Source organism: Oryctolagus cuniculus, chromosome 15 (genome assembly GCF_964237555.1).
Source record: "Oryctolagus cuniculus chromosome 15, mOryCun1.1, whole genome shotgun sequence".
Taxonomy (NCBI): domain Eukaryota; kingdom Metazoa; phylum Chordata; class Mammalia; order Lagomorpha; family Leporidae; genus Oryctolagus; species Oryctolagus cuniculus.
Genome location: NC_091446.1, coordinates 36,394,558 through 36,412,987, shown reverse-complemented (window position 1 = coordinate 36,412,987; position 18,430 = coordinate 36,394,558). Strand labels below are relative to the sequence as shown.

The 18,430-nt window shown below is 44.8% G+C and overlaps 1 protein-coding gene across 15 annotated transcripts in view; it reads left to right on the top strand.

Moving 5' to 3' along the window:
* PLCE1 (phospholipase C epsilon 1) overlaps positions 1 to 18,430 on the top strand; it is a 352,529-nt gene that overhangs the window by 318,045 nt on the left and 16,054 nt on the right. For 14 of the 15 annotated variants that reach the window (XM_070057584.1, XM_051823417.2, XM_070057580.1 and 11 more), the window contains 4 exons: positions 887 to 1,148; positions 3,160 to 3,278; positions 8,139 to 8,267; positions 11,653 to 11,862. In XM_070057584.1, coding sequence (XP_069913685.1) covers positions 887 to 1,148; positions 3,160 to 3,278; positions 8,139 to 8,267; positions 11,653 to 11,862 — 720 coding nt within the window. The remainder of the gene's footprint in view (positions 1 to 886; positions 1,149 to 3,159; positions 3,279 to 8,138; positions 8,268 to 11,652; positions 11,863 to 18,430) is intronic. The other variant, XR_011382357.1, reaches the window with a different exon arrangement.

Below are 18,430 nucleotides of genomic sequence, written 5' to 3'. Positions count from 1 at the left end.
ATACAGAAACAATTAAGCACCTTTCCCCCTTTTGGTTAATCTTTGTCTTGCTTGCGTCTGTCTTCTATTGCTTTTGTCACCTATTAGCTTATTAAACTGTACCGATTCTGCTTAAGAACACAGCAGCCCTAACTCTTCACTTCAATTTCAAGCTCTTTTGCTCCCTCCTAGTGAACAGAGAAAGAAAAGCAGCATGGAGGATAGGAAAGAGAGGGAGGGTGGTCAAGGTCATCTCCTCCCTCCTCCTTTAGATCTCGTCTCTCCCTCCGCGGGAAGAATGGCAAGCAGCCCTCCGCGCAGGACACCCCAGTCCCCTGGGACAACCGCATTTTCAGATTTTCCTGCCATCCGAACTGCTTTTCTTTCTTTCCCTAAGACAGTAGGACAATAGTCCCTTTTCTCTTTGACCAGTTGAGTTAGAGTCGAGTGGCATTTTATCTGTTTACAGAAAGCTATAAATTCATTTTAGCAACATATACCCTGTGAGGTGTTCCAAAACTAAACTATTCAAGGAAAAGGAATTGAAGTTGTAGAAAGTACTCCTGCAGCATTTTGAGCAGAATATTAGCAACTTTTCTTTTCCTAAGGTCTCCTGCTCTCTCCTATGAGAAACAATTTCATCTTAATTACTTGGCTTTGAAGATATTTGAAGTCTTGGCAATTCAAAGGTCACAGCTAAGCGAATGCCGTTGACAAAAATCGGCTTTTCACATGATTCCAGCCATGGGGTCACCTGATTATAATCACTTTTCTTGGCTCAGTAGTTTTATTCATCTTTGACCTTGTCCAGTCTGGTTTTCTCCGTGGAGGGAAGAGGTGAGGTGCAGAGGTCATCTTTGTTTTCCTTTCGTCTGCAGTGACTTTGACTCTTTTCTTCCCCCTTCAGATTGTCTCTGGTCAAAACGTGTGCCCCAGTAACAGCACAGGAAGCCCGTGCATTGAAGTGGACGTCCTGGGCATGCCCCTGGACAGCTGCCATTTCCGCACGAAGCCCATCCACCGAAACACCCTGAACCCCATGTGGAACGAACAGTTTCTGTTCCGGGTTCACTTTGAAGACCTTGTGTTTCTTCGTTTCGCAGTTGTGGAAAACAACAGTTCAGCAGTAACCGCCCAGAGAATCATTCCACTCAAGGCTTTAAAAAGAGGTAGAATAAAATTCCCAAGAGCACCCACAGTTAACCCTGGCACTTTGAAAGCAGGCACTGATGTAAGGAGAGGAAAGCAAAGGGCGGGAGCTTCAGGGTGTGGTAGTGGCATAGGCGAGCGGGGCGGATGTCCAGTGTTACACATGGGGGATGAGTGTTAGGTGCAGATTAGGGCAAAGATGGAAACTCCTGAGCAAAGGCCGGAGCTATTGGCTTCCACATTGGCTTTGTGTGGCCCTCCAAGAAATTTTGGCCTATTGCACCTGGCCTGGGCATTGCTTCTCAAATTTTGATATGTGTAGGAATCCCTGGAGGCTCTTGGTAAAAATGTGCTGATCCTGATTCAGCAGGCCTGGGTAATACTCAAGATTCTCCCTTTCTTTTTCTTTTTTTTTTTTTTTTTTTACGATTTATTTATTTATTTGAAAGTTAGAGTTACACAGAGGGAGGAGAGGCAGAGAGAGAAAGAAGAGGAGAGAGAGAGAGGTCTTCCATCCGCTGGTTCACTCCCCAGATGCCCACAATGGCCAGAACTGCACTGATCCAGAGCCAGGAGCCAGGAGCTTCTTCCAGGTCTCCCACGTGGGTGCAGGGTCCAAGGACTTGGGCCATCTTCTGCTGCTTTCCGAGGCTATAGCAGAGAGCTGGATCAGAAGAGGAGCAGCCGGGACTCGAACCAGTGCCCATATGGGATGCTGGCGCTTCAGGCCAGGGTGTTAACCTGCTGCACCACAGCATCGGCCCCAGATTCTCCCTTTCTAACACACTCCCACAGATGCTGACTCTGATGATCTACTTTGAGTACCAAGGTTCTCCTCCTCTAGCCACACCAAGCTGCCATCCTCTGAGCCCCACAAACACATTACAGTCTCCTCCTTGGTCTCCTCCTAGTTCTCTCTTTCCGTTGTGCCAGTAGCCGCCCACCACTGTGTGTGTTTGCTGGGACCTCCGAAGCAGAACACAATAACATAAATTATTGTCTCATAGTTCTGACGCTGGAAGATCACAAAGTGTCAGCAGGTGTATTCTCTTCAGAGGCCCCCTCCTTGGCTTGCCACTGGCCACCCTCTGGCTGTGTCCTCTCGTAGTCTTACTTGGTCTCTGTGCACATGTCTAATGTCTCCAGCTGTGTCCTCATTTCATCTTCTTAAAAGGCCACCAGTCATGTTGGATGAGGGCCCACGCTAATGATCCTGATTGTAACCCGGTTAAAAGTCTTGTCTCCCAATACAGTCACATGCTGAGATACTAAAGGTTAAGTTTTCAGCATACGAGTAGCAGGGGTACAATGGGGGAAACACAGTTCATCCCTCACAGTTATTATAGAATTAAGAAAAAAATACAGAGCTACAAAAGCAATCTTTTAAAAAAATTATCCATTTTCCATCTCTTCAACATAATCCCTCTTGCTGCACATCTTTTCCAAGCTTTCTCTGTCCATGTATATAACACATGAGCATACAGATATATTTTGAATAAATTGGCTTCCTGCTAATTTTAGCATTTTGCAACTTACTGATTTTCACCTACTAAAATATATAGTGAACAATTTGTTTTGTTAGTAACTATACATCCACATTACTGCTTTTGGTGGCTGCATATTATTCCATCTTATACATACAGTACTCACACTATGACTTAGTTAACAAATCTATTACTGGAGCATCACTAAAGTGTCTCTAAGACAGAATGTTTGTCAAACGGCATCTGTAGATGCTTTAGTATCAAAAAGATCAGATTGTCCCACAGCCTTTTGAGTCTGAGGTTTTCTGGTTTTGAGTCTAAGTTAGAAACAGTAGAATGTGGAAAAATTGATCCCCCCTGGGTGGCCCAGGACCCTCTCCAGAGGGCAGAGGGCAGCATTCTCTTGCTGAAAGGCATTGGACTTGCCCTCCGCAGCCCTTTTTAGGGGCCATTTCTGCCTGTCATTTGCTGATTTCATTGGCGTGTCGTCTTTGCAGAGTTCAACAGTGTGTGTTAACAAGCGTCTCCCAATTGTGCATTATTCCAGGATATCGACATCTTCAGCTGCGAAACCTCCACAATGAAGTCTTGGAAATCTCCAGTTTATTCATAAACAGCAGAAGGATGGAAGAAAATCCCTCAGGCAGTGCCTTGCCAGCCTCTTTGGTAATTAACTTCTGTTCTGCTCAGCGTGTTTGTGGAGATCGCTATACTGAAGGTGGACTTTTTTGTCGTACAACAAAGTGGCCAGTGAGAGTCATTAATTAGGCAGCTATAAAAATAATAACAATAGTGAGAGTGGGCATTTTGCTGAGAGGTCCCACACTGGAGTGCCTGGGTTTAATTCCTGGCTCAGGTTCTAGACTCCAATTTCCTGCTGGTGTGGAACCTGGGAGGCTCTGGTGATGGCTCAAGTAATTGGGTTCCTGTCACCCACTTGGGAGACCTGGCATGAGTTTGCAGCTCCTGGCTTCAGCCCCAGCCAAGTCCCAGCTGTTGTAGGCATTTGGCGAATAAACCAGTGAACAGGAACATATACATACACTCTCTTTCTTAAATCATTTTTAAAAAATTTTAAAAAAGGGCCGGCACCATGGCTCACTTCGTTAACCCTCCACCTGTGGCGCCAGCATCCTATGTGGGCACCAGGTTCTAGTCCCGGTTGCTCCTCCTCCAGTCCAGTTCTCTGCTGTGGCCCGAGAAGGCAGTGGAGGATGGCCCAAGTGCTTGGGTGTCTGCACCCACATGGGAGACCAGGAGGAAGTACCCAGCTCCTGGCTTCGGATTGGCGCAGCGCTGGCTGTAGCAGCCATTTTGGGGGTGAACCAACCAACAGAAGGAAGACCTTTCTCTCTGTCTCTCTCTAACTCTATCTGTCAAATAAATAAAAATAAAAATAAAAATTTTTTAAAAAAACAGTGGATGAAACTTGGCTCTTAGCACTTTACTTATGTACTAACTCAATCCCCTTAATAACTTCTTGTGGTAGTATTAGTATCTCCATTTCACAGATGAGGGAGGTAAGTGCTAAGTATATCTGAGGTCACACAGATAGCAAGCAGCAGAACAGTATTAAACTTAAGACCATCTAGTACCAAATCCCATACTCTTAATGAGTAGGCAGATATTAATGTGCTTGCTAGGGAAGTCAGCCAAAATGAATAAAGTAGGGCAAAGCTAAATAAGCAAATCAGCCCAAATAAATAAAATGGGGAGAAGGCTAGTTAGCCAAATCCTAGTAGGAGCCACTTGAATACTTCTGGAAATTTCAAGTTAAACCAGGAAAATCCTTTGCTTCTTCAGCAGTCCAGGGGCAACAGTCACAGGCAGAGCAGGATCGGGGTGTGCAGGAGGCATTGCTGGCAGTGTATAACCTGCTGCTTGGGGAGAGGCAGAATGTGCACCCTTGGGGATGGGAGCTGGACACCGTGAAAAGGGCTACCGCTGCAGAATCAGAATTTTAACCAGCTCCCTGCATAAGTTCTATGTCCATTAGAGTTCAAGAACCATTGAACCAGAGCTCAACCCACTAATGCAGGATGGCTTCACTTAAACAAGAAACGCTGCTTTAATTAGCTGGTTAATTCCATTGTGCTTCCTGTAAATTGAAAATGCACTTAGAAGTGTGTCCTCTGGTTACCCTCTTGATGTGTTTAATAACCTGGTCACTTCTGTATCAATCCTGTACTTCAGCTAAGAAAGGCAGCTTCTGCACTGGCTTGGACAACCTCCACCGCCACCTCCAAATAGCCAGCGCTGCTTTCTTCTTTCATCCTTCTTCCTTCCTTCCTCCCTGTCAGTTTCTTTTATCTCTGTCCCTGACCTTGTTTTCTTGGGTTTTCCTCCTTTCTGCTTCGTTGCTTTATAGCAACTTTGGCTGCACATTTGCATCACCTGGAGAACTTTAAAAAAAATCCCCATGCCCATCCACTCCCTGCACTGATTAAACCACCCTCTCTCAGGGTGGGCCCCAGGCATTGGTGTTTCTAAAGACTGCCAGGTGACTGCAGTGTGCCACCAAGGCTGAGAACAGCACTATAGCTAAGGTGGAGAGGGTTAGGCCGTGGCCCTATGTGGAGGACTGACAAGCAGGGACCGTCTAGTTCCAAAGAGCAGGCATCAGAGGCTTTCAGAGGAGCACAACAGAGCTTCATGACATCAGTATCTCACAGGAAGCTGAAGATCCCACAGATCTTCAGTGAGTGAGCTGTTGACTCTCAACACTGCTCACCCCAGACACCTGATGTCTTTCCATACCACTTTTCCTACTCTGAGCACGAGCTGGGTTTCCCACAACTCAATTTGGTTCTAACACTGTCTACCTAGAGGTAATGCCACATCCCCATGTTAAGGCCTCAGGCCCACTTTAGATGCTAGTCACAAGTCCCAGCTTGTCCCTGGGACTTCTGGCGGAGCCACTATAAATTCAGGGAGTTCCCACACTAGACTGACTCACAGAACTCAGGAAGGTGCTTTGCTTACTATTGCTAGTTCCCTTTAAAAGGTGCAACTCCAGATCAGCCTAGTGGAAGGGATGCATAGCACCAGGTATAGGACCAAGGGTATGGAGCATCCAGACCACCTTCCCAGAACCTTGGTGTGTTCACCAACCTGGACCCTCTCAGAACCCCATTATTGGAATTTTTCTGCAGGTTTCATGGTGTAAATGTGACTGATCCAGTCACTGACCAGAGCTGATTGGCTCAATCTCCATCTCCTCTGTCTCCCTGGAGTCTGGCAGCTGGGCTTACAATTCCACCCCTAATCACGCGTTGGTCTTACTCAGCTGCCAGTCATCTCATCAGCAATAAGAGATGCTCTTACTGCTCTGTAGACTCCAAGATTCGTAGGAGCTGTGTGCTAGGAGTTAAGGAGCTCCTGTTGTATCACACCCTGCCACCCTTGGGTTCCCAGGAAGCAGCATTTATTGCTTGCTAAACACTTTCTTTGACCATGGCATGCATCACCCTACATTGCTAGAGGTCATCCTTGACTTCTCCCTCTTTCTTATGGCCCTCCATTGACCACGTGAGGATTCTGTTTCCTTAGTATCTTTCAAATCTATTCATCTGGCTCTACCCCTGGCTACCTTGGCTGTCATTCATTCTCACCTGGCTTCCAGCATTGAGTCCCTAACTGATCTCTTTTCCTCTGGGTTTGTCCTCCTCTGTCCTCTAGGTGCCCCCCTAGCACAGCTATCTCAAACCTATTCTGATTGTGTCACTTCCCTGTTAAAAACCCTCCCTTAGGTCTCCATTGCCTTCAGGGTAAAGTTTATACCAGAGATAACAAAATCCAGAGCTGGGTCAAGTGACAAGGGGATGATGGAAATGCATTTCAGGGGTTGGGCAGAGACTGAAAGCAGAGAGCTCATGGGTCATTCAGAGGGCAGCTGCTATCCAGCTCTCAGCTCCAGCTGTTTGTTGCCATGTAGTGTCAACAGATCTTTTGTATTTTCAAGAGAATCCGGACACCGTGATTTCTATAAACATTGGTGACCATTTCCCCTTTTAAAAAATATAGCACAGGCCAGGGCAGGCATTCGGCCTAGCAGTTAAGATGCTGGTTAAGATGGCCACATCCCAAATAGGAGCACCTGGGTTCCATACCTGGCTCCAGCTCCCAATTCCAGTTTCCTGCTGATACAGACGTGGGAGGCAGTGGTGATCATTTAAATGACTGGGTCCTACCATCCACAGGGGAATCCTAGATTGAGTTCTGAGTTCTGTCTGTCTCTCAAACATACACACACACACACACACGTAAACACATAGTGACAGTTCATAGGTTTACATAATGCACAATTCTTACCTCAGTAAAACTGATCAAATGAAAATAAATTGTGCAAGCAGAATGAAAAAGCCAAGATTGCCTCCCCACCCCAAATAAAAATAAAATACACGCTAAAACATGTCAAACCTCCAGTCACCATTTTGCCAGATTCAATCTGAATTTTAGCCAATTAGTCAAAGGCCTGCGTGGTTGTATTTTTGCTTGCATCTTTAGGATTTCTTCCTCCAGCTTGTCAATCACAAAGCTCACTGAGGTTCCCATTTGTCCCTGAGTCCCCACAGTAAGGCATAATGTTTGATTCACTGTTAGCTGCCCATAAATTAATTCATATTTTGAATGAATTAATATATACTAATATATTTTTAGAGTTCATGGAAAATGTTATGAGAAATTGAATATGGGGTTTAAAAGTCTTTACATCAAAACACATTTTCCTTTTTAAAACTATTTTATTTGAAAGGCTGAGAGAGAGACACAGAGACAGAGACAAAGCTCCATCTCCCATTCACTGGTTTAGTCCCTAAACACCCACAACAGCCAAAGTCAGGAGCCAGGAACTCAATCCAGGGCAGGAACCCAACCACCAGAGCCATCACCCTGCCTCCAAGAGTACACAGCAGCAGGTGGGATCAGGAGCAGAGCTGGGATTCTAACCCAGGCACTATGATGTGGTTTGCAGGTACTCCAGTGGCATCTTAACCACTATGCCAAATAGCCACCCCCATGAACTTTTTGTAGTACCCTCATCCACAAAATGCTCAAAAGTTGTAAGTTATACACCTACCATACTCTTACAGACATAGTTTTTGTAATATTATTTATGTTCCTAGACAGTAAGTTCTCCAAAGGTGGAGCACTTAGCATCTTCCTATGCCCAATGCACTCCAGGGAAATGAAAGTCAGTAGATACTGTGGAATGTCAGGCCATGGACAAAGACTATCCTGCCTTTCAGATAATATCTGTCTCTAAGTAAAATAGAAAGAGACACTGTGATTTAAAATAAATTCATACTTTGGTGGTGTGCTGCCGAAAACCCTCAACAGGCTCTTGAGGAAGATGTACCATTGCTTCCTCTACCTCTTGAGATGCCTCAGGTTGTGAAGGCGTTCTTGTCTTTTGTATTTACATATTCTGTATATACTTCTAAGCATAAGCATTTCTGTATTGAATATAGCCTAGAGATACCATATTTTTTTAGAATGAATGAGAAACCTTGTGATTTTCTTTGACAGATGTTTAACACAGAAGAAAGAAAATGTTTGCAGACTCACAGAGTCACGGTACATGGGGTCCCAGGCCCAGAGCCCTTTGTGGTTTTTACTATAAATGGAGGCACCAAGGCAAAACAGCTTCTCCAGCAAGTGAGTCCACTGAGCCCATGGTGGGGAGAATCCACTATTGTATGTATGTGGTGTGTGTATATATAAACATGTATGTGTGTGTTTAAACACACACGTGCATTAATTCATAGATGTTCATGATATGCCTTTGAATTTTTTGTAAATATCTTAATATTGAGATGCACTCTAAAAATGTTCTGAGGGATCTTTGTACCACTAAACAGGCTACCTAGACCAAAGAAAAAAACTTTAACAATTCTTCAGCCACATAAAACACTGGGATGTAGAAGGGGGGAGACCAGAATGAATGGCCCTGCAACCCTGTGTGCTTTTCCCTCTGTGCTGGCACACGGGCCTCATCTTCCTTCCTCATTCAGAACTTACTCATCAGTCAGAGTTGCAGTTAGCTGAATGAAATCTACGTGCCATCCTAGGAGCTGGATCAAACTCTAAGAGCATTAGCGTGGTCCACAGGGGCCGAGAAGATATCTCCAGCCCCTCCTGCCTAAGGCCTGCCTTTGCATGTTGAACAGCCAGCAGCCTCCTTCCCCTGGCACTTGACCTTGACCCTTGAGTCACCTTCCTGGTGCTACAAGGAAGAATGGAGAGCCTAGAACAAGAGAATGCCAGCTTATTACCCAAGACTCTGTAGCTGAACCTCCTGAGGGCTCTCATGCTGTGCCACATCAGCTGTGGATCCCCTTAGGGATCTCTGTGATCTTCGGTAGGCAGTATTGTGATCCATGCAATGACTTGGAGTATGAGTCAGCAAGGCAGAGCAGCACCCAGAGGAGGGAGGGCAAGGCAGGGCCTGTATGTAGTCCCTTTTCTGTCCACACCAGAAGCTCGAACTGTGCTTGACACAGTGGCCTACTACCTCTGCAGACTATGTTATCCTTAATTCATTTCAGAATTCCTTCTCCTTCTTGGAGTAGACCAAGGGGAACAATGACCAAGTGGAGTGACCCTTGAGCTCCCTTAGAAGTTAGGCTGAAATGTAGCTGCAATCGTGTAATGAATGGACGGTCACAGGGGATCAAAAGCCTATTGAAAAAAAAAAAAGAGAGAAAAAAAAGCCTATTGAGGGGCCAGCACTGTAGCATAGCTGGTAAAGCCACTGCCAGTAGCACCTGCATCCCATACAGGGGACGGTTTGAGTCCCAGCTGCTCCACTTCCAATCTAGCTCCCTGCTAATGGCCTGGGAAAAGCAGCAGAAGATGGCTCAAGTGCTTGAGCCCCTGCTACCCTGGAGACCTAGAAGAAGTGCCTGGGTAAGCCCTGGCCATTGCAGCCATCTGGTGAACCGGATGGTAGAACCAGCAGGTGGAAGACTTCTCTCTCTCTCTCTTCCTCTCCCTTCTCCCCTCTCCCCTCTCCACTCTCCACTCTCCGCTCTCTGCTCTCCCCTCCCCCCCTCCCCTCTCCCTCTTCCTCCCCTTTCTTACTCTTTCAAACAAATAAATCTTTAAAAAGAAAAAACTACTGAAAAACCTTACATTAAAAAGTGTTAATAAATGGTTGTGTCCCTTGAGAGAGTGTATTTCTGCAGACCAGCAATATGTTGCCCACAACTTTATATAGGGTTTAAATAGAATCCTAGGAAATAAGTTTAGATGTCAAATTTCATAGTTTATCAAGTGGCAGCTGTTGTCAAGGGTTTTGGGTTTTGCTTGGAATCCGTCATCCTGTGAACTTCAGTGTGCACTCCCATAAAGCACTTGAGACTGTGGAGGGACAAGGAAACCATTCCATGGGCCACCTGCAAGAAGCAACCCATTGCTTTTTTGTCACCTCTTGCAAATAAGCACATGGATATAAAGCAGGCCTGAGGAAGGGGTGATGCTCGCCCCCTCATGGAGGGGACAGGCCAATGGCCGCCTAAAAACGTCAGGTCCTGAATTTTCCCATAGCAGCAATGATGTAGTAATCCCTTTGTCTTGGCCCCTGTAGTCAAAGCTTAGAATGGCCTCCATTACAGACCAGAGGCTGGGCTGGAAGGAGCAGGGTCTGCCCGCCTCCTCAGCACATTCCTTTCTGCTCTGGCTCCAGCGAGAGGCCACAGTGTTGACTCTGGCCATTGCATCCTTGCTGGGGCCTAGAGAGAAGGGCCTTTGCTTCATCTAGACCAGGTGGTGGCAGCTTCCTCTCAGCACTCAGCCACTTCTCACAGGAAGTGAGAGCTTCCTCAACGCCACTGACGTTCACTCCCAAGTTCAGTCTGTTATCAGAAATCTGTGCAATAGGAGTGAGAAAGAACACAGTAAAAAGTACCTGGGATGGTGCTAGTATTTATTGATTTCTCATAATATACCCATGCCAGACTTTATGCCCCAACCACAAAACAAAAGAAAATTAAGAGACTATTATAGTTACTATTTCCCATTTTATAGGTGGGAAAATCGAGTCTCCAAGGGGTTAAGTATCTTATGCCATGCCTCACAGCCCATAAGTGTTAAAGGCAAACCTCAGACTCAGGTCAGCCCAGCTGCAGTCTCCACAGCCTTTCTGTTTGACTGCACAGGGGTTATTAATTAACAAAGAACTCTTGGGGCTGGCATCGTGGCATAGCAGGTAAAGTTGCCACCTGTGACACCCGCATCCCATATGGGTACTGGTATGTGTCCCAGCTGCTCCACTTTCAATCTAGCTCCCTGATGATCGCCTAGGAGAAGCAGCGGGAGATGGCCCACGTGTTTGGGCCCCTGCCTCAGGTGAGAGTCTCAGATGAGGTTCCTGGCTCCAGGCTTTGGCCTGGTCCAGCCCCAGCAGTTGCAGCCATCTGGGGAGTGAACCAGTGGATGAAGGATCTGTCTGTCTCTCCCCCCACCGTAGCTCTTACTTTCTAAATAAATGAATAAATCAGGAAGGAAGGAAGAGGAGGAAGAGGAGGAAAGAGGGAGAAAGAACCCTCTAAGCATACTGTCAAGAGTTTATTGAAAGGAAATTCCCATGAACTTGGATCAGATGAGAATTTAGCCCTGTGAACCTGCCTTGAGAAGATGATTATTTCCAACATGAGAAAACAATTATTTTAGTAAAAGTTGGGCTAGGTTCTTTACCCTTGGTCCTGTGCTGGGAGATTACAAAGGGCTAAGTTTGTGGACTGCAAAATCTACAGTTTTTGATTCAGTCAGTTCTTATTCCAGCAGTGGGAAACATAGTTACGCTGTCCAGGGATTATGAATAAAGTGTGCTATTGCCCAGGTGGACGTGAACAATCCTTCTTGGACTTGAAACAACTCTTAGATCTTCCCAGCAGAGTGATGCATCCCTCCAGAGGAAAATGCACTCGTAAATTGCACAGCAAACCTATCTGAACACCACGAAAACAGACTTGTTTTGTTTTCAAGGTTTTTCTTCACTTTTCAGAGGTGTGCCAAAATTTGCCTTTGTTCTTTCTTTTAGATTCTGAAAATGGACCATGACACCAAACCTGTTGCCACAGACTATTTTTTGATGGAAGAGAAGTATTTTATATCTAAAGAAAAGAATGAGTGCAGGAAGCAGCCTTTCCAGAGAGCCATTGGCCCAGAAGAAGAGATCCTGCAGATCCTGAGCAGCTGGTTCCCAGAAGAAGGCTATGTGGGCAGGATCGTCTTCAAAACTCAGCAGGAAGTAAGTGTGTCCAGGAATAGCCTACACTAGAAGAGCTCAGTGTCAGTAACCATCTCCCTGCTTGCCACCACCCTCAAGTTCAGCGTTTCTTCTAATTACAACTTGGTTTACACTAACCTTAAGTAAATGTAGAGAAATGATTGTATTCTTCTACACATATTCAGAATTGTATTTCTAGTTAACATCCAGTCTTTAAAAATCCCTTATAAAACAAAGGAAGCAGGAGCTGGCACTGTGGCCCAGTGGCTTAAGCTGCTGCCTACAACACCAGCATCTCATATGGGTTTGAGTCCCAACTCCTCCACTTTCAGTCTAGCTCTCTGCTAATGTGCCTAGGAAAGCAGTGGAAAATGGCCAAGTACTTGGACCCCTCACATCCATGCAGGAGCCCTGGAAGTAGCTCCTGGCTCCTGGCTCCTGGCTTCAGGCTGGTTCAGCGTTGTCCATCAAGGCCTCTTGGAGAGTGAACCAGCAGATGGAAGACCTCTCTGTCTCTCCTTCTCTATCTGTAACCTTTTCCAATAAATAATCTTTTTTAAAAAAAGAAAGCACAGACAGCACAGAACCCTATATAAAATACTGCCATAACCCTGACTGTTGATCTGATAACTAACTCAGCTACTTAAAGTGACAAATGGGCAGGTGGTTAGTTATGGACATTCTGGAACAGAGCAGGCTATTCAGAATGGAGCCTTATGAATTGCTTATTTCTGGAATTTTCCATTTAATATTTTTGAACCATGATTGACAGTAGCAACTGTAGAAAATAAAAATGCAGATAAAGGGGGAACTACTGTACTGTGTACTACAAAGCCTGTAGGTATTGTACAGCTGTGGGTTGGTGGCCTTCCTATTAGTGCCTGCTAAAGTTTTAGCTCATACAGTGTTGTTGTTGTTTTAAGATTTATATTATTTATTTGAAAGGCAGAGCTACAGGGAGAGGGAGATCTTCAACCCGCTGGGTCACTACCCAAGTAGTCACGACTGGTGGAGCTGAGCCAGGCCAAAGTGAGGATCCGGGAACTCCATCCAGATCTTTCACATGGGTGGCAGGGGTCCAACTTCTTAGGCCATCTTCTACTGCCTTCCCAGGTACATTAGTAGGGAGCTAGATTGCAAATGGAGCAGCCAGGACTTGAACCAGTACTCCTGGGATGTTTTGTGTCACAGGAGGTCATTTAATCTGCTGTATCAGCAATACTGGCCCCAGGTCATACAAGTTGAGTATCCCTAATGTGAAATACAAAATCTGAAATGCTCCAAACTGCAAAACTTTAAATTTTAAAGATTAATTTATTTGAAAAGCAGAGCAATGAGGGTGGGGGTAGGGGGATCTTCTATCCATGGTTCCCTCCCCAAATGGCCACAACAACCAGATCTGGGCCAGGATGAAGCCAGGAACCAGAAACTAAACCCAGATATCTCCCATGTGGGTGGCAGGAACCCAAGCACTTGAACCATCTTTGCTTCCCTCCCAAGCACACTAGCAGGAAGCTAGATCAGAAGCAGAGTAGCTGGGACTCAAACCAGCACTCTGATATGGGGTGCCGGCATTACAAGCAGCAGCTTAACCTGCCGTGCCACAATACTGCCCCCCTCCTTTAAAAAACATTGACTGATTTGAAAGACAGAGTTACAGGGAGAGTGGGGAAACAGAGAGAAACTTCCATCCACTGGTTCATTCCTTAAATGGCCACAAGTCAGGGCTAGGCCAGACTGAAGCCAGGAGCCCAGCACTCCATCCAGTTTTCCCAAATGGGTGGCAGGGGCCCAGGTACTCAAGCGATCATCTACTCCCTTGGCAAGTGCATTAGCTGGGAACTAGATTGTAAGAGCAGCTGGGACTCAAACCAGCACTCCAGTATAGGATGCCAGCATCAAAAGCAGTGCCTTAACCTGCTGTGCCACAACACCAGCCCTAATCTGAAACTTTAAGCATCAACATCATGCTCAAAAGGCTTTGGATTTTGGATTTTTGATTAAAGACACTCAACCAGTAAAGTCTACGCAAACATTCTAAACTCTCCCCCAAAAAACTGAAGCCTGAAACATTTCTGGCCCCAACTATTTCAGGTAAAGGATACTCTACCTGTAAAAGGTTCTGTGCTGGTAAGCAAACCAATAATATTTCTTTGAAAATATCCCATAACTTCACACAAAGCCAGAAAAGTCTATCAGCTTTGGTCAGAATTAGTGAAAGTATATGTTCACATGTGCTAAATGCCCAGGATCACTCAGATGAATGAAGGGATGCAGCCAGTGCTCTGTTGATTCCAAATTGGTTGGCTTCTGTTGATGGAACACATCTTCAAATTCTCTCTTAAATGTTTTGCCCATTTCTAATTGTCTTTTTCTCATTAAACAGCAGCCACTAAAATATCCTTGAGTTACAACATCAGTGAATAAGTACATTTTTCTCTTTTTTTTTGTACTTAAGAAATTTATATTTATTAAATAAAAGCTTTCTATAAGAAAAAAGAAGCAGAGCTGAGATTTGAACTCAGGAAGTCCAATATGGGATATAGGAGTACCATGTGGTGCCAAGTATACATTTTTCAAACCATGTATTTGCATCACTCCTTACAGCACTGAGCTTTCAAACTGCCACTGTCTTGAGTGATCTAGTGATATAATGGAAACCATTTTACACAACCGAGATCCAAAAACTTTAAATCATGACAGGATCAGAAGTAGAAAGAACTGAAGTCTCAAAGCTTCTGGGTCACTGTTCCTTCTACCATACCCATCTCGTGCTATCTGGGCTTGAGTTGTGTCAGTCTGTGTGGATTATGTACACCCAGCACCATGGGAGGCAGCGAGAGGCAGAGAGCAGGAGAGATGGGGGGTACTGAGAACACTCGTGGGACTTCACTTCATGATTAGAAGGACTGGGTCCAGGAGTGTTCGGTGCAGTGGTTTAGCCTCCATGTGGGATGTTTGTGTCCCAGATCAGAGTGCCTGGGGTTAAGTCCTGGCACCACTTCCAATTCTAACTTCCTGCTAATGTGTACTCTAGAAAGTAGCAGGTACTTAAATCCCCGTGGCCCATGTGGGGGACCCAGAATGAGTTCTTGGCTCCTGGCTGACCTAGCCTAGCCCACGTGTTGCAGGCATCTGGGGAATGAACCAGATGATATCTCTCTCGCTGGCTCGCTCTCTCTCTTTCTCTCCCTCTTCCTCTCTCCCCCCTCTTTCAAAGAAAGGAAGGAAGGGGAAAAGGAAAAAAGGAAGGGAGGGAGGGAGCAAGCTACTATGGAGGTTAGGGTACCCATAGGGTACCCATACGCAACTTAAATATATGAAGATATTTCATAAATTGTGTGGCAAGATGAATTAAATGGTAAGTTTATTTTAATGCAAAAAAATACTTTTGAAATCCCTGCTCCATTAATGGGAAATTTTTTAAATGATTAAATATATCTCAAAAAGAGAACAAATGACATTTAGTGTATGTAAGCTTACCTGGTGCATAGTGATACCAATAAATATCTACCACTTGGGTAAATGAATTTAGCAATTATTGAAAGCAAGATGGCATATCATAGATGATAGATTTTGGGTTGTAAGTATTTCCATTTAATTTATTCTGTGGTACCAGTGAAATAAACAAGCAGTTTAGCCATATACAAAGTCTCCAAATTGTCTGTGATCTATGATGTCTCCTGCTTGCCTTTTATCATTTCCTTGTTTCCTGTGCTGTCAGGTATTCCCCCCCTCCTTTTTTAAAGATTTTCTTATTGGGGCCGGCACTGTGGCATAGCGGCTCAAGCCGCTGCCTGCAGTGCCAGCATCTCATATGGGTGTTTGTTCAAGTCCTGGCTGCTCCTCTTCCGATCCAGCCTTCTGCTATGGCCTGGGGAAGCAGAAGAAGATGACCCAAGTTCTTGGGCCACTGCACCCATGTGGGAGATTGCAAAGAAGCTCCTGGCTCCTGGCTTCAGATCAGCCCAGCTGTGGCTATTGTGGCCATGTGGGGAGTGAACCAGCGGATGGAAGTCTGTCCCCTCCCTCCCTCCCTCCTCCTCCTCCTCCTTCTTCTTCTGGATGGAAGTCTGTCCCCTCCCTCCCTCCCTCCCCCCCCTTCTCCTTCCCCTCCACCTCCCCTCCCCCTCCTCCTCCTCCTTTTCTCTCTCTCTCTCTCTCTCCTTCTCCCTCTCTCTCCCTGCCTCTCTGTAACTCTATCTTTCAAAAAATAAATAAATCTTTAAAAAAATATTTTCTTACTTATTTGAAAAGCAGAGTTACAGAAAGAGTGGGAGAAACAATTTCTGTCTTCTGGTGCACTCCCCAAATGGCCTCAACAGCAAGAGCTGGGCCAGGTCAGAACCAGGAGCTTCATGTAGGTTTCCCACATGGGTGGCAGGAGTCCAAACACTTAGGCTGTCCTCCATTGCTCTCCCAGGCACATTAGCAGGTAATTGGATTAGAAGTGGAGCAGCCAGGACTCGAACCAGGACCCATATGAAATGCTGGCATTTCAGGCAGTAACCTAACCCACTGCACCACAATGCTGGCTCCCAGATACCACATCTGTGGTGAGTGTGCCCTCCTCTAATTGCTATTGGATTTGAAACTAGACAAACTTGGGCCTTGCAACAAATTAGATAACACTGAACAGGTCATCTAACTTATGTAAATCTCACTGTCCTAATTTGTGTAACCTGTAATAGAAACTGCTTTACTGCTCAAAAAAACTATCAGAAGACTCATATCAAAAATGTGACAATGGGGCCAGCACTGTGGCACAGAGGGTTAAAGCCCACAGCACTGGCATACCATATGGGTGCTGGTTCAAGTCCCAGCTGCTCCTTTTCTGATCCAGCTCTCTGCTCTGGCATGGGAAAGCAGCAGAAGATGGCCCACGTCCTTGGGACCCTGCACCCACATGGGAGACCCAGAAGAAACTCCTGGCTCTGGCTTTGGATCAGCTCAGCTGATTGTGGTCATTTGGGGAGTGAACCAACGGAATGGAAGACCTCTCTCCCTCTGGCTCTGTCTCTCTCTGTATCTCTGTCTTTCAAATAAATAAGCCACCACTTGGAATGCCTGAATTTTTATAAAAAGTAAATTTTATGGGATACTTATAGGAAGTAAAATTGTTTCTATAATGAAACAGATTACAATATATCACCTCACATAATTATTTTTGTGACAATAGAAGTTAAAATCTAAGTATTTAACACAATTTTTATTAAGTACAATCTTCACATCATACATTAGCTCTTCAGATTTATTCATCCTGTGTATCTTCCACTTTTTATCTTTGGACCTGTGTTTTCTCATTCCTTCCCCCAATACAAACATTTATATTTTCCTGTATATTTGGAATATTTTAATACGATTAATTTCTGTGATAGTAATATTTTCAGATTTAACATATGAGTGAAATCATCTGGCACTTATCTTTCTGTGCTTGGCTTATTTCACTTCACACAGTTCCATCCAGTTCCATCCACATTGTTGTAAATGACAAGACTGCAGCCTTTTAAGGTTCAGTATTATTCCATTGTGTGGGTGTTTTTTAATTTTGCTTAAAGAATACTACTTCACCATTTAATATATACAAATTTGTGAACATGGTGATTTGTTCCCCCCTTCTGCCCATACTTCTACCTTTCTTCCTCCTCCCCCCTCCTTCCTTTCCCATTCTTATTTTTACAGAGATCAATTTCCAATTGATTTTATACTCATAAGATTAAACCTACACTGAGTTCACCAAATAGAATGAGGAAAAAAGAAAAAGAGAACAAAAACAAACAAACAAGAAAAACATTGTTCCTTGACAGTCAAGGCAAGGGCTTTTCAAAATCATTGTATTTCAAGGTGTCAGTTTCACTCCTGTAGATTACATTTTAAGTACTCCATTAGTTACCACAGATCAGATGAACCACAGGATATTTGTCTTTTTGTGATGGGCTATTTCACTAGGTATAATGGTTTTCAGTTGCATCCATTTTGTTGCAAATGACAGGATTTCATTTTTTTTTTTTTACTGCTGTGTAGTGTTCCATAGTGTATTTTCTTTATCTGTAATTTCTTTATCCAGTCTTCAGTTGATGGACATCTGGCTTTGATTCCTATCTTAGCTATTGTAAATTGAACTGAAATGAACATGAGGGTACAGATAACTCTTTTATATGTCGATTTCATTACCTTTGGATAAATTCCCAGGAGTGGGATGGCTGGGTCATATGGTAGGTCTACATTCAGCTTTCTGAGAAATCTCCATACTGTCTTCCACAGCGGGTGCACTAGTTTACATTCCCACCAACAGTGGATTAGGATTTCCTTATCCCCACACCTTTTTTTTTTTTTTTTTTTTTTTTTTTTTTTTTTTTTTTGACAGGCAGAGTTAGAGAGAGAGAGAGAAAGCTCTTTCTTCCATTGGTTCACCCCCCAAATGGCCGCTATGGCTGGCGCGCCATGCCGATCCAAAGCCAGGAGCCACGTGCTTCCTCCTGGTCTCCCATGCAGGGGCAGGGCCCAAGCACTTGGGCCATCCTCCACTGCCTTTCCAGGCCACAACAGAGAGCTGGACTGGAAGAGGAGCAACCGGGACAGAATCCGG